Genomic DNA, 15,110 nt, shown 5'->3' with positions numbered 1-15,110 from the left:
CTGGCTCTGTGATTCTGAAAACACCAACAACAGAACAGATGGCAGTATGTATAAAAGAAATGTCTTCTGGAAGGCTGATTAACCAGAATTAGAGCACAAGTTTTCTCAGCGCAGAGCCTTGTATGCTCCCTGCTAATGAAAACCAGAAGAGAAATGGGCTTAAACATAAACATTTCTTCCACTTCGGGCATCTGGCTCTTTGTCTGCATTTTCTTTAAAATTACATTCTAAAAATAACTGAAATTGTAGGAAAAAGTTCAGCATTGTTCTTTCTGCTTAAATAGAAGAATTACTGATGGGTATAGAGTAATAAAAGTTAACTTAGGAAGGTCAGTGACCCCTGGGATATGGGCTCTATTTGAATTAAGCAATATAACTGCAAGATACATAATCTAGTGAATGCTTTCCAAAATCAATAATCATTCTTGCACGGACAGCAAGGAATATCACTCACTATCTCTGAGTGAGGAATTCTTGCTGTAACTGGTGAGAAGAAAAATAATGCATACAATTTACTTCTTTAATCTTGGTCTCTAAGTAATGTTTCACATTTAATTTTACCTTTAATGTTCCTGCGTACAGTGGCTATTAGGAAAAAACAACAACAGCCCTACATTTAATACAGATTTAGATGCACTTTACTGACATCTACTGGATGAAATCATACCTGTTTCGCTCCATCATGACCTTCTCTGTCATCAAGAAATTGGAGTACCACAATTTTGGAAGAAGCAGTTGTGGCTTTTAACTGTACTGTTGTAGCACATACAGTATATACTGTCCTATCACAGGATAGTAATTATCTCACATCTATAATTATGCTAATTATCTGAAGAAATCAACATTAGAACATTAGAACATCTGAAGAAAACACATTAAAAGTAGGAGTTGTGCACAAAAATAAAACTAATTAATCAAGGCAACACTTTGCAACGATTATGAATAATTATCTGAGTTCAGTGACCCATCAATAAACAGAACATCCCAAAAGAGTTGGTCAAGGTAGGACTCTGTAGAAAGCAGAATGAACGAGAGGTTACGATCATTCAGAGCAAATACAAGATTAATAAGTGTTACTTCACTGTTAATAATTAGCAGTCTTGCAGTCTGGGCTGTCCTTACCTTTTCCATAAATAGCACCTGAATGACCAGAGCCAGCTCTAACTGTCCTGCTGGCAGCACTGCCCTCACACTGCACCTCATCCACAATGGCTTTCAGTGGCACTTGGCAGGTCTACGCTCAAGAGAACTATGAGGAATTTCTGAAAGCTCTTGGTAAGTGTTCAGTCACTTCTAAAATAATTTGCTCCGTTTGCAACACTTGCTTTGCAGACATCTTTTATTACAGTATTTCTACATTGTTTGTTCCTTTTGTTTGTGTGATAAACTACTCCTTATCAGGTAAGTCTATTGTGTCTGATCTGAAAAAAGAAATTATGACAAGTCCCTTAGGAAAGAATAAGTATATATGAAAATGACTTATTTTGGTTAACACATAATGTTATAAATACATTTGACTGTAATCAATTTGTTAATGGCTTACAGATTTTCAATGCACATTAGTAGAGCGGGCACTTTCTATAGCTCTACTGATTAATACATGCGACAGCTGCTTAGTAATCTGTAAAGAATCAGCCTGGTGGTTATGATTTCATAGGCACCAGCATAAACAAAAATGCACTTACCCTTTTGGCAATCATGGCAAAACATTCACATTTGAGTTTTCTGAAGTATGTAATGGATCTTCAGTAGAATTAAAGCTCAGTTATAGTTGAAAAGCCCAGTCCTGCAGAATGATAAAGTACTTTAAGGTCATTATAGTACCAAAATCCATACAGCCTAGATGGAATGGAACACTGTGTCCATAGAGAAGTGAGGAACCCAAAACAGCATCTGCCTTCAACCTTGGAGATTTTTTTCTGTTATTGGTTTGTACATCCTGCACCTTCATTTGCTATTTCATATAAATACACAAATTCATAATAGAAGTCGTCCTTTTTTTGTCTTTCCTCACAGCACTACCAGAAGACCTTATCAAAATGGCTCGAGATATTAAGCCTATTGTTGAAATCCAACAAAAAGGAAATGACTTTGTTGTGACATCAAAAACACCCAAGCAGACTGTGACTAACTCCTTCACACTTGGAAAAGAGGCTGACATTACAACTATGGATGGCAAAAAGCTAAAGGTAATGTATTTCAGAAACAGGTCAATCTCCCCGTTCACCCTTACACTTCACTTTCTGTGCACCAGGGAGATTTGTTTTTACCATTTCCTTTAGCAAAAATAAATAATTAAATGAAAATAGAGCACTTGCATTTAATTCCTAGCTATGCTGGAGTCAATTCCTATCTATCTCCTACCTGAATTTCAAAATCTCCCATGTTTTATGTTTTTAATCTGCTTCAACAGTGTACTGTGCACATGGTAAATGGGAAGCTTGTGTGCAAATCAGAAAAATTCTCACATGAGCAAGAAGTTAAAGGAAATGAAATGGTAGAGGTAAGTGGTGGAGAACAATGGTTTATTAAATGCTGAAGGAAAATACATTCTCTGTTGATCAGCTCTTTGTGTGGGGTCAATTCGTTCAAAGAATACTGCCCCCAAATGAGTACATTGCTTGCAGAACTCTTAATAGAAGCTTAAATCTGCAGATTTTGAATTTTAGTATTGCCGTGATAATCTGGATTTATAAATGAATTACAGAAACTTCTAATGACTTAACTATGAATAGATATCCTGGAGTCCAAATGACATACAAGTTGTGTGTATTTGTCATCTACAGACTATTACTTTTGGTGGAGTTACACTTGTCAGAAGAAGCAAGAGAGTTTAAAGACAGCTCACCTTCTTTGTGACATCTTTACATCCTTAAAATAAAGTGCGCTTTCTACAAGGTGTGTCCATCTTTGCTGCTGCTCTATAGTACAGAAAATAATGATGATTTGATAATGATAAACCAAGACGCTGATAAGCTCAGGAAGGAGACTTTTAAACATCAGGACTGCAGGAGGCCACATAAGAATCAGGCACGTTTCCATTTGGAAACTACAGTGTAACTGCTGCTAACTACACAGCAACATATGACAACACAACAGGGTTTTCCAACAGCACACCTGCAGAACAGCGATCTCCAATGATCAAATGCAGTAAGTTGTAGGATACAAAATCAGAGACGCATCAGGTTTATTCCTGAATGACTTCAACTCAATCAGATCACTGGACAGAACACTTCTGAAGTTACAAAACCACAATTCTTTGCTTATGCATATACGTGTGTTTGCTGTTAAAATAAAAGTCTTGCTTACCTTTAGAATAAAGGTCTTAGTGGTGTTCATGGACTATTCTGACATTCTCCACACACTTGAAAATGTTCTCCTGCAGTTATAGCTCCTCACCAAAGTTCAGGCTCAGTACAGGACTGCAGGTACAGCAGGGGGCACTGCCTTCCAGGCAGCAGATACATCGCAGGTTGAAAATGCCACAGAGTAAAGGCACATTAATTCACATATGGAATGTAAAGCGATGTCATCTTAGTTTGAAGGCACCAAAGAAAAATTATTATCAGGACATCACAATTCCAGCAAATGTGCCCATCCTGCCAGTCCAACACTCCTCTGCCTCGGGACACCAAGGATGAGGGAAAACCCTCAGCACGGCTCTGGAGGTGAAGCGGCCCAAACCTGATGATTGCGGCCGGATTGTGAGCTCCATCCTATCACTGTGCTGTGGTACCGACCCCCTTCCATGCAGCCACCTGCACAGGACTTATGAGAATCTGGATGTTATTGCTATTTGTTCCAACTGCTCACGTGCAGTCCTATGGGCTCTGACGGGATAATCCTTGCAGCAGGTGTTCCTGCCCTTCAACACTCTACACTCTGCTGGTTCCACTGCTTCCTGACGTGTCTGCAATAGCAATTTCTCCTGCTTTCTCACGGATGTTCTGTCACACGCTCCCACCTCACTCTGGTCTCTAACGCTCTCCTGGCTCCATGTTCTTTAACAAACGCAGCCTGTGGCAAGCAGGAGCGGCAGGCTGCGCCTTCTGTCTGTGGGTCTGAAAGGACGCAACGCAGCCCTTCATGGTGCCTGAGGGAACGAATTCAGCCGAAGAACTACAGTTTATCGGCACAGCGCCCATTTAGTATCAACCACAGAACTGCCTGCAGTATTGCTCTAGCCACACAACAGCTTCACTGAACAACTGCCGCTCGCCTCCGCTCAAGGATCCCGCGCACGCGGCTCCCTCAGCCCCCTCAGCCCCCTCAGCTCCTCAGCAGCGCACGAGGAGCAGCGCGCGCCTCACGATCTTTGGGCGGGAAAAGCCAACCCGCCCTAGAGCGGAGCAGAGCGCATGCGCGGAGACTCCAGGCGGGAGCGGCGCTGCCGAAGGCGCATGCGCAGTGAGGGCTGCGCGGGTTTTGGCGCCGTTGGTTCTTTCTGCGCGCGGTTCAGTTCGCGCGGAACTCTCGCCGGAAGCCCCGCGGGAAGTCTCGCGAGAGGCGGCGGGCGGGCGGCGGTGGCGCTGCGTGCAGCTCGGAGGGTCTCCTCAGCCTCGGTTCCCCCCGCGCCCGGCCCCGCCGCTCGCCGCCCCCTCGCGCCGCCGCCATGTCGCGCTACCTGCGCCCTCCCAACACGTCTCTCTTCGTGCGGAACGTGGCCGATGACACCCGGTGAGTCGGAGCGGGCGCCAGCGCGGCGCGGGGGCTGCGCAGGCTTTGGCGGGCTCGCTAGGCCGTGCGAGGCCGGACCGCCCGCCCCGTTCCCGCGGCCGCTGCCCGCGCCCTCCCGCCGTGCGGGAATCGGCTCCCGGCGCCCTGAGAACGAAGCTGGGCGCTCCGTGAGCCGGGATGCGGGGGGGGCGCGGGGGGGGCTCTGCCCGCGGCCGCCGGGATCTGCGGGCTGGAAACGGATCGGAGCTGCCGCCCGAGGGCACGGCGGGGCCGCCCGCTGGGTGTGCCGCAACCCCGTGCGGTTCGGCCCGTTACTGCGGTAACCGGGAGCGTTCCGGCCGGTTGATAACGGAACGCGGCCTCCGGTGGCGCTCAGCGACGGGAGAGAAAGAAAACGCTTTTCTCCGTAATCATTACGTTGTAGCAAAACTTAAACGGCGGCGCAGGGGCTGAACGGGGGGACTTTAGCAATGAGACAGAGAACTACAAGAAACGTGTTGCACGTGGCTGTCGGAGTGTTTGTGTTGTACGTTCCGTTCCGCAGCGGTCGCTCTGTTGCCGGTGCGGTTGGTTGTGGCGGTCGCTGCGAGTTCTGGCTGTGTAAATCACCAGCCTGAGCTCTCAGACGCGGTGCCCGAATGGCTGCACAAAAGGTGCTCAGTAAACAGTGGCGTAGGCATGGCTGAATGAATTAGGAACCTTATTACCATAAAGAATGTAAGTAGCTTCAAATTAAAAGCGATTCTTGCACGGGTTTTCTTTCTTCTTTGCCTGCAGATCACTTTCTTCTAGAAGTCACGGACGAAGGCTTATTTTCAAACTTTGTTTTTAACTGACAATGCTCCCTTTTAAGTTTTCAGTTACACGGAATGTTCCTCTTAGACATAGTTCCATTGTGAGGCCTTGAAGCTGGTTGTTATAATTGCCATCTACTGTCATTGATAATGTACAGTGTAGATATTTTCCCAACAAATGAGAAAGAGGAATAAGCATCAGTAACTCTTTGATGTAGTATTGTGTTTATGTGACGTGAATGTTTCCCTGTTGTCCTAAAATGACACCAGAAAATAAACGTAGAGAAGTTCCTCTGTTGAGGAGGCAGCACTTACTTCAAGTGTTGTCACCAATGTGTTGAACAGTTCCGTGTTCTGCTCTAAAGCCACATCTTTGGAGCAGCTGACCTCAGGGCATGAATGGTTTCTCACTCCGGTTTTGTTCTTTGATGTGGCTGTAAGTATTGATTATTCTATAGGAGTCAGTATGGGTGATGAAATCATTCTTGTGCTTTTCCTTTGGATATTATAGTTCATGTTTACACTTTGTAGAATCAATGTTAATCGTTAATATGATGATAATTGTTAAATTCCTTTTTTTTTCTTTTTTTTTTTTCCATTTTCTGCCCACCTTTGCACTGAATTGGCTTGGCTACTGTGTGTCACTTCTTGTCTCTGTTTGCTGTACTGAGCGCTGGTTTTAAAACACCGAGGTGATCCTAAGCATCCTGAACCTTGGTGTGTTGTTGGGAAGCCTGGTGTGTTGCTAACAGCTCATATGCTTCCCCCAAAATTATATTGCTACGTGCATCTTCTACCATCCAAAAAGATGAGTGACTGTAGATATAGATATATCTATATATCTATCTATATAATGCCTTAAATAGTGAGAAAACATGTAAGATGTTTGTGGTATTCTAGGTCTGAAGACTTGCGCCGTGAGTTTGGTCGTTATGGGCCTATAGTTGATGTATACGTTCCACTTGACTTCTACACTCGTCGTCCCAGAGGATTTGCTTATGTTCAATATCCTTTCTTCAGATGGCTGATTAGTGAGGGGTGTTGAAGTTTGAAATTCAAGTTTGTGTAAGAGGTAACATATCTACGTGACAAAGCGGTTTACTTTTGTGTTGTATCTGATAAGTGTCTTATATGTGTGTCGTTATTTTTTTAAGATTAACTTTTCTCAAATTTTCTTTGCCTTTTTGCAAAACTTAAATCAAGCCCAGTAATATATAAACTTACTTATGTCACTGAAATTGATGTTATGTGATTGAAATGACTCAGAATTGTCTACCAGGTTGCTATTATAACTGGTACGTAAGTAAACTTGCGCTTAGCAAATTGTGGCTAGTTTTTATTGTTAATTTAACAAATGGGAACTGGAATCACTTGATCAAAAGCAGATTGTATAAAAAATGAGGTGAACTTTCTTTAATATTGTCCCCTAATTTACTGTCCTCTGTTGTTGCCTCAGAATGTAGAGCTGTACAGTAATGGCGACCCCAAAGAGAAAGCATGAAAGAACCTTTAGAGTAGAGTTCAAGAATTGAGGCAAGTAGACAAGCCAAAGACCTCTTAAGGATCAGGCTTGAAGAGAAGGGACAGTTTGGGAAAAGAAAAAATAAAGAAAAGCTGGAAGAAGGACAAGCCATAATGGGAGACAAAGCTTCGCTTTATCTACAAAAGGGGGAAAAGGTTGTTTTTCAAAGTAAAAGATAAAGCCATCTGTCATTTTTGGCCAAGCATCTCATGACAAGTCCTTCTGACAAGCCCTTAAAGAGTTAAAGGTCAAGATGAAGTTGAATGGTGGCCAAGCTTAAAGGAGTCATACCCGATGTATCCTACAGAGTAACAGTTTTTCTTCTGTTTGTCATGTGAGCAGTAATTTGATGAATGATGCTGGTTTAGTCCATTGACAAAACCTGTTACATTGTGAGTGCTGTCATAACTGTGGTCTGGAACGAAAGTGCATTCATTCTTTGGTAATGGAGATACTTACACCTACTACTTGATAGTTTATTTTCTGCATAGATGCTGCTGAACTGAGTTACTGTGAGAAGAAAGGCAACTGGCTCTTTGCCCCATAGCCAGAAGGTGTGCGGGTTAAAGCAGCAATCAATCCCACACAGAAAAATTAGTGATTATTCTGTTTCTGAACATTGGTAGTGCAGGGGTTTCATCCCAATTTTATAATTAATAGACAAATATTGATTTCTATTGTTTGTGTGCCGAGCAACTTGAGAACTAAGATTGCTTTTCAGTAAAGTCAGTGTAATGCAGATTTGCATCACCGTTAACAAATAATGCATTTTTGAAAAGGGTGCAGTTTTCTTCCTTACAAGTGGAAGAAGAAGAACACTGGGGTATTGCATAGCAATTGCTTGCTAATTGGTAAGTTCATGGCTGTGTTGTGAGTTTTTAGTTTTATTATAGGGAGTCTCAGATAGTTGGTGGTTAATTAAAAAAAATTAAATATATATATATTTTAAAAAAGCTGCAGTACATGCCAGTGTGACCAAAACATCCAGAAATAATGGCTTGTAAGGCTAGAAAATAACTGCTTTCTTTTCAATACCAAATGTGTAAATGACTCACGCTCTCAAGTACCTTAACACTCCCCACATTTGAAGACGTCCGCGATGCAGAAGATGCTCTCCATAATTTGGACCGAAAGTGGATCTGTGGTCGGCAGATAGAAATCCAGTTTGCACAGGGCGATCGGAAGAGTAAGTGCTCCATGGGTGTGACTTATCCATCAGAGCTGGGTGACACTGCACCTGTTATTCATTGTTGTGGTACATTATTACTGATATACAAATAGTACGTGGTTGTGGTTTGTTTCCTTTTATTGAAGGATGGTTGGGATTGGAGACACGTTATTAATGTATTTTGGCTAATTAAAAACAGCTAGCTAAGTGTAACAGTGCCTGCAATCTAATTCTTGCTACTGGCCGAATGTACTTAACTCACTGTGCGGCTGTCCAGCTATTTTTTTTTTCAGGAACACACTCAAAAATTTCACAAATTACCTGATTTTAAAGCACTGCAATGTTTCTATTATGCTGAAGTGTGTTCTTGATTCTTTGTTGACATTTCCCAGTGTGGTCCAGTTTCCAGGATTGAGGTAACATCTTCATTTTCATTTGGTTTCAGGAAAATTAATTTCAAGGCATCTTGTTTCATCTTGGAACATAAGTCTTGTTTGCTGAAGAAATGGCTGTTAGGGAGTTTCTATGTGTTACTCATGAATGAACTCTCAATATATAAATAGCTACAGATATCATATATTAAAAAAAAGATGCTTTTGAGGAGTACAAGACATGCCTACCTATTCAAATAGAACAGAATTATAATATTCACGTGCAGCTTGTTAATAAAAGTGCTTTAAAGATTTTTCAATTAAAACTATCAAAGTAGCCCTTGAAACATGCACATTTGGCTTCTCCTGGACTCAATGGAAATGATGTACTCTGCACAACAAGCATCTGTCCTGTATGTAAACACTGAGATTTCTTTTAAGTTTCTGAACAACAAAAAAAAATTCTTCTACTTTAGTGTTGTCAATAGGAGCAGTTAACTCATGAAGGTGGTAGCTGTTAATGCACGGAGTGGTCTGTACAGCATGGTACATTTAAAATCCCTGGACTGTGGCCTCTGCATTTGAATGAAAATGGGATTTAATACAAAAGAAAGATAGCTCTGCTTTTTTTTGTTGTTAAAACATAAAACTTCTAATTTCATTCATTCTATCTAATTAATTTAATATTAAAGTTACAGAGTGAATGTGCACTGTTATATAGGAGAGAGGGATACTTGTAGAATCAAACTTCTCTGTGTGGCATCATCCATTGCAGCTTCTGTATAAGCTGACTTTTAATAATTAAGACTATGGATCAGGTTTATGGTACTGTGTTTAATTAATGCACTGTTAGCTGCTGTTTCTTAGGCGAATTCAGCACTGCTGGGATGTCTTACAGGTTCAGTTTTTCAGGCAGCCTGAAATGGCATTACAGAACCAATTCTGTGTTCCTGGCTCTCTGAAGCATTCCAGTGTAGTTACTGCTTGTGATGTTTTTCTCTGTCTTCCTCTGGGTTGTTTTGGTGGTGTGGGGGTTGTTTTTTGGGTTTGTTTGCTTTCTTTCTGGATTGATATTACTCACAAGGCAACAATGCTTTTGTCCAGCATTTAAAGCAGCAAAATGCAAGTGGCTTACTGCAACCTCTCTCCTCTTTCTTTTTCCTTTCCTTTTCATAAGTGAATCACTACTAGGTCTTTTACTAAATGTCAAGTACATGGGTAGCAGTAGTGCTGTCACTAAGTGGAAGGTAGGGTTCTTTTTAAAAAATTTTATATGTTAGATATGGCTTTTTTTTCCCCAGCACCAAATCAAATGAAAGCCAAGGAGGGGAGAAACCTGTACAGTTCTTCTCGTTACGATGATTATGACAGATACAGGCGATCTCGAAGTCGGAGTTATGAAAGGAGACGATCTAGAAGTCGCTCTTTTGATTACAGCTATAGAAGATCATATAGTCCCAGAAAGTAAGTGTAGTGCTTCAACATCACGGCAGTGTCTTGGAGCAAAAACACCACACTGGCTACTTAATTATTAAAAATTTTGAATTTTCTTTTTTTGAAATGTCTTGTGGAAGTGATGTGATTGCATGCTGCATCAAATCAGACACTGAGTGAAATGACTTTATGATTCATCAAAAGATAACTAAAAAGCAAATGCATGTTTGTTTGTTTTTTAAAAAAAAAACAAAAAAAACCAACTATTGATCACTTGTTTACATACGTGGGTATTTGTCACCGTTTACTTTTTCTGATGTACCCTTCTAGCAGTAGACCTACTGGAAGACCTCGTCGTAGCAGAAGCCATTCGGACAATGATAGGTAAAGTAATTCTTACATTTTTTACATTAAAAACTAGATCACTGTATTCCCTAACTGTAGGTTTAAAAAAAAAAAAGTTTCTCCTGCAAAAATGGTATACAATTTTTAATGTACTTAGATGTCTAAGAATAGTGATTTTACATTCAAATCTCCTCTCTCCCCTTTATTCTGATAGGTTCAAACACCGCAATCGATCTTTTTCAAGATCTAAGTCCAATTCAAGATCACGATCCAAGTCACAGCCCAAGAAAGAAATGAAGGCTAAATCACGGTCTAGGTCTGCATCTCACACCAAATCTAGAGGCACTTCTAAAACAGATTCTAAAACACACTATAAGTCCAGCTCAAGATATGAAAAGGAGTCGAGAAAAAAAGAACCAGCTAGATCCAAATCACAGTCAAGATCACTTTCTAGATCTAGATCAAAATCCAGATCCAGGTCTTGGACTAGTCCCAAGTCCAGTGGCCACTAATAGTGAATCCATGTTGGCTTTAGGCATGTAAGATTCATTTACACACAGTTCAGTTTACTTAAATTATCAGGAATATGATGTTGCAACAGTGCTAAAAAAAAATCTTTTCTTTGTCAGTTTTCCCTGTAGCAGACAATGGTTAAAATTTAAAACAGTGTGGAGCAGCCACTGAAACAGAGGGAGAGAGAGAGAGAATGTTCTCTTGGTTACGTGTTATGGGCAGCTACTGAATTGATTGTGGTGTCTCAATGTATATTTTTGTAAAGATTTGCATTTTTAATGCTTAGATATTGGTGATGACTTGATTGGTCGTAATTTGCAACATTGTCTTGTTGAAAATGTCATGCCCATAGCAATTGATACCAGTTTGTACTGAACAGTTAAACCAACTGTTTAACGTGTTCTTTAATGCTAAACGTGGTAAAATGGAAAACTGGACAGCTGTAGTGCAACACTGACTGCTGTGAAATGCAGACTGGTAATTCTATGTCTCCGTTGTTCAAAGGCAGGTTTCTGTATTTGCCATGCCCAATGACAAGTAGGTTGTTAAATGGAGCTCTGTGGAGAGGGGTGTTTGAAATTCCTCTGCCATCTGGAGAGATGGTGCTGCTGCAGTTACTGCACGGAGAGACAGTTGGGCTTGGAAGCTCAGTCTGAGGTTGTGCAGTGTTGTGACTTGTCAGGAAAGAGGCCTCGCTGCTCTTGGCCTGGCTGCTAATACGAAACGTGTGAGGGGGGAGGGGACACCTTGAAATGGAAAATTAAATTCAGATTCCAGAAAATGACAGAGCAACTAAATACTAGGTTGTGTGTACATTTTACGCAGTTTTTGTATCTATTCTACATTTTAGTGAGCAGTTAACCATGAAATTGCTTAGTTTTTCTGCTGTTAGATACAAGTAGATTGTTTTGAGTTGTGTGTGTACAGTATATAAGAACTCAACTTTTATGCCAATGACTCCTGTGGTTAGTTGGTGTATTCATAGGTATAAAACTGCAGCCATCTCTCTTCTTGAGTAAAAAAAGGCTTGCTTTTATACACTGAAGTGTCTAGAGAAGCAAGTCTGAATCACTTCTTCCTCTGAATGGATAGTGGTTTAGTTACAAAATTTCATTTTACTTAAGAACAAGCGTTTAAAGTTGGATATGAACAAGAGCTGCATTCTAGTTATTTAGTTTCACTAATACAGTACATTTAGTAAATTGAATGTGAAAAATTACAAAACCAGTGTGTAATCTTAACAGTATTTCTCTAGAAGAAGACAAGATATTTTGTTATGAAAATGGCTTTTGGCATTGTTTTGTTTTTTTTCCTTTATCTCAAAAAGCCAGCAGCAAACACCCGGTGCTCGTGTAGCAGTGTATGAAGACACAGATTTCAAACAGATGATTTTTAGAGAAATGTTTTAGGGTTTGGATTCAGTGTTTTCAGCAGGGCCTTTCAAGAAATGCAAATGGCTTTTAAATGTTAGTGGCAGAACGTGCTTAGGGGATTGATTCTAGGAACCTTAGTACGTTTGTAGTATTTCTAACTATTTTCTTTACTGTTTGCAGTTAATGTTCATGTTCTGCTATGCAATCATTTATATGCACGTTCCTTTAGTTTTGTAGACTTTCCTGGATGTATAGTTTAAAAACAGCATAAAGTCTATTTAAAACTGTAGCAGTAGTGTGCAGCTCTAGCAGAGGAAAGTTGTGGGATTAAACTTTGTATTTCCTTTCTTATAGAGGCTTCTAAAAAGGTATTTTTATATGTTCTTTTTAACAAATATTGTGTACTACATTTAAAACATCAATGTTTTGATCAAAATAACTAAAGACCCAGCTTATTTTCTGCTTGCTGTAAATTTAGCAAACATGCTGTAATAAAAAAAAAAATGAAGGAAATACTGATCCACTGGAATTATTGTAGCTTTAGAATTTGACTCCAAGGCATGGCCAGGAACAGAGCTGTGCATCCCTTATGGAGTAAAATCCTTACTATAGTATTTCAGTAAAGTCAGGAATTTATCATTTGTTGCCTGAATAAATATCATTTTCTATTTTTAAAGGGGTACTAAATGAAATAAGAATGATAAGCGTATGTTTTAGTCTAATATATTGACATTTCAGTTAACTCTCATTATCACTGGACAGACACCCCTATGGTTTTAATTCAGATATTAGTCAGGTTATGAACAACTGAAAATCAGTGACTGAAGTTTCCCATATAAATAAATTTCTTGCAGTGGCTCATTGTTTTACATTTGTTATATTAAAGAAATGCCAGCAGTGGTTCTGTAGCAACATTGATGCTTAGAATTCACACTGCCTCCTGGCGCCCGTGGTACATACAACTGGTCCTTTGTCAACCACTGAATAAAAACTATTCTGAGAATCACTTGAATGCTTAGGAAGTGTAAGAGTGGGCTTAACAGTCACTGAGCTGTGAATATTGTAGTTGTGCATAGAAATGGCTTGCAACAGCAGAAAACACACTTCTTAAGCTTCTATAAATGAATATGCTCTTCAGAACTAAAATTCTGTTTAAGTGGTGCACTGTTCTGTTGGGAGCGTGCGGTTATGTTTTAATCAGCAGCCTGCAGAGGATTGCTGCACCTACAGCTCACATTAGCCCAGCCAGAACTACAGATACAACTTCAGGGAGGGAGAACATCTTTGTAGTCCAGGCTGTTTCTAATTTGTGTTGAAAGAGTGATAGTGACATACCTTAATAATTGTGTCAGCATGTCCTTATATTGTGTGCCTCAACATTTGTATATAGCACAGTTTAATTTTTTTGTTTTGAAAATCCAATTCATTGCAAGTATAATGCAGTATCTGACAGTTCTGATGGTTCTTTCTTTCTCTCCCAGAGGTAGGACTAAACTTTGACTTGACTTGTGTATATGAACAAGCCAGAAAAGCCGAACACAAACCCACGATGTTTCAAGAGTGCATGAATAAAGATGTTGTCCTAGTTCTTGCTCCCATGGAAAAATTGTGAAGAAGCTGTTCTGTGGGCCTTTCAGTTGGGGACGAGTTAGCAGGATGTGGCCAAAAGGGCAGGGAATGTTTACGCATTCATGCAAGTCAAGCCACAGCCCATGTAGATAACATCTCCCTTCCTTGATGCAGGCATCCTATTCCTGCTCAAAAAAAAACCACACAGTAGCCTGTCTCATGCAAGCTACCTGCAGGTTATGCACAGCTGGAATGCAAGAACATGCAGGCTACAAAAGATCATGTATAAGCATCTTTCTTTTGGAGTCTCGAGAATGGTGGGAATTATGTTTCTCTGTGGTAAACTAGATTTTGTCATTCCTGCAAAATTTGTAGAATTGAAGTAGTATGTAAAATTCTGCTGAAAGTAACGGCTGTGCTCCAAAATATTTGCAGAATATTGATTTATCTCAGCAGTAATAGAAGGCTCTATTGGAACTTCTTTTTCACTAAAAGTCCATGCACCCGACTGATAATTAAAAATCTTAGTGGCTAAGTAGCTGGGTGTTCAAACTAGGGACTATGGCAGACTGGTCTCTGAAAGCTAAATGTTATCCTTTCTATGTCTTAAATATGTTTCAATGTGCAGTATAATGGCTTTCTTCAAAGTGGAAATTTTCAACTTAAATGTTATTTTAAACTCTGCTCTTGGGAAGAGCTTTTTTTTTCTTAATGTTTAGCCTGGGGTACCAGCTTGGAGTACATTCAGAGGCCAACTGGGTTGATAAATGCTGCAGCACTGCTGTATGATTTTTGGCAGGAATGTTGCAGATGACTGTTTGAAGTACAAAGGAAAAAAAAAATTACACATTTTTAGGACATAATCACCCATTAATATTTGCTGTTTTTCTCCATTTATCTTGTAACATGCTTAAAAAGTCTGTAGTCCATTGCTATAATAATTGTCTAGAGATGCTCTTACTGATGAGACTATAATAGGAAGGGAAAATAATGTACCCTGTAGTGTGTTTGATCAAAAGATGCTAATGTTTTATTCATACACATCCTTTCTTCTTGAGTTTTGTGTTCCATCTGTGCAAATAACCCTGTGAATTGGGAATAAAATGTACAAGTTTTGACTATAACTTGAGAGCACCTTCTGACTTAATTAATACAGCTGTAGTCTGTTGCAAATTGATCACCAAGCACTGAAATAATTAAGGATGTTTCCCCTCTAGCTCTAGCATGAGTGCAGCTCTACCCAGCTAAACCTGAGCTGCATCTGCTCAGACTGAGCTGTCTTGCTTGTGAGCCCAGCTTTCTGGAGCACAGCTTGACAGTTTTTCTTAATTCCACTGGAATTAG

At 40.3% G+C, this 15,110-nt stretch overlaps 3 protein-coding genes across 12 annotated transcripts in view; 2 read left to right on the top strand and 1 right to left on the bottom strand.

Annotated features, from left to right (window-relative positions):
* Nucleotides 1-4,356, bottom strand: part of GRHL3 (grainyhead like transcription factor 3) — an 81,067-nt gene extending 76,711 nt beyond the window's left edge. Inside the window, exons 1-2 of one of the 2 annotated variants that reach the window (XR_014935355.1) lie at nt 3,310-4,341; nt 1,686-1,786 (exon numbers count right to left, since the gene is read on the bottom strand). The gene's annotated coding sequence lies outside the window, so the exon portion shown is untranslated. Of the gene's footprint in view, nt 1-1,685; nt 1,787-3,309 lie in introns of both variants that reach the window. The other variant, XM_032448953.2, reaches the window with a different exon arrangement.
* LOC107323889 (fatty acid-binding protein, liver) lies at nt 1,163-2,897 on the top strand. Its single transcript, XM_015883355.3, has 4 exons — nt 1,163-1,275; nt 2,017-2,189; nt 2,414-2,503; nt 2,787-2,897. Exons 1-4 carry the CDS (start codon nt 1,209-1,211, stop codon nt 2,835-2,837), a joined length of 381 nt encoding a protein of 126 aa, XP_015738841.1. The 5' UTR covers nt 1,163-1,208; the 3' UTR covers nt 2,838-2,897.
* Nucleotides 4,357-4,501: 145 nt separating the features above from the next.
* SRSF10 (serine and arginine rich splicing factor 10) lies at nt 4,502-14,890 on the top strand. 9 transcript variants are annotated; one of them, XM_085518609.1, is made up of 7 exons: nt 4,502-4,677; nt 6,372-6,478; nt 8,078-8,179; nt 9,834-9,996; nt 10,300-10,350; nt 10,526-10,627; nt 13,679-14,890. In XM_085518609.1, exons 1-7 carry the CDS (start codon nt 4,613-4,615, stop codon nt 13,695-13,697), a joined length of 609 nt encoding a protein of 202 aa, XP_085374735.1. In that variant the 5' UTR covers nt 4,502-4,612; the 3' UTR covers nt 13,698-14,890. The 9 variants fall into 9 exon arrangements, with proteins under 9 accessions (XP_085374735.1, XP_085374734.1, XP_085374738.1 ...); XM_085518608.1 differs by having other exon boundaries at nt 10,297-10,350; XM_085518612.1 differs by lacking the exon at nt 13,679-14,890 and adding an exon at nt 6,928-7,289 and having other exon boundaries at nt 6,372-6,543; nt 8,084-8,179; nt 10,297-10,350; nt 10,526-12,710.
* The last annotated feature ends 220 nt before the right edge of the window (nt 14,891-15,110 follow it).

This window comes from Coturnix japonica, chromosome 17 (assembly GCF_054131305.1).
Source record: "Coturnix japonica strain WE chromosome 17, WE-NBRP24, whole genome shotgun sequence".
In the NCBI taxonomy this organism is placed as follows: Eukaryota; Metazoa; Chordata; class Aves; order Galliformes; family Phasianidae; genus Coturnix; species Coturnix japonica.
The sequence above is the reverse complement of the archived record's forward strand: the minus strand, read 5'-3'. Positions and strand labels throughout refer to the sequence as shown.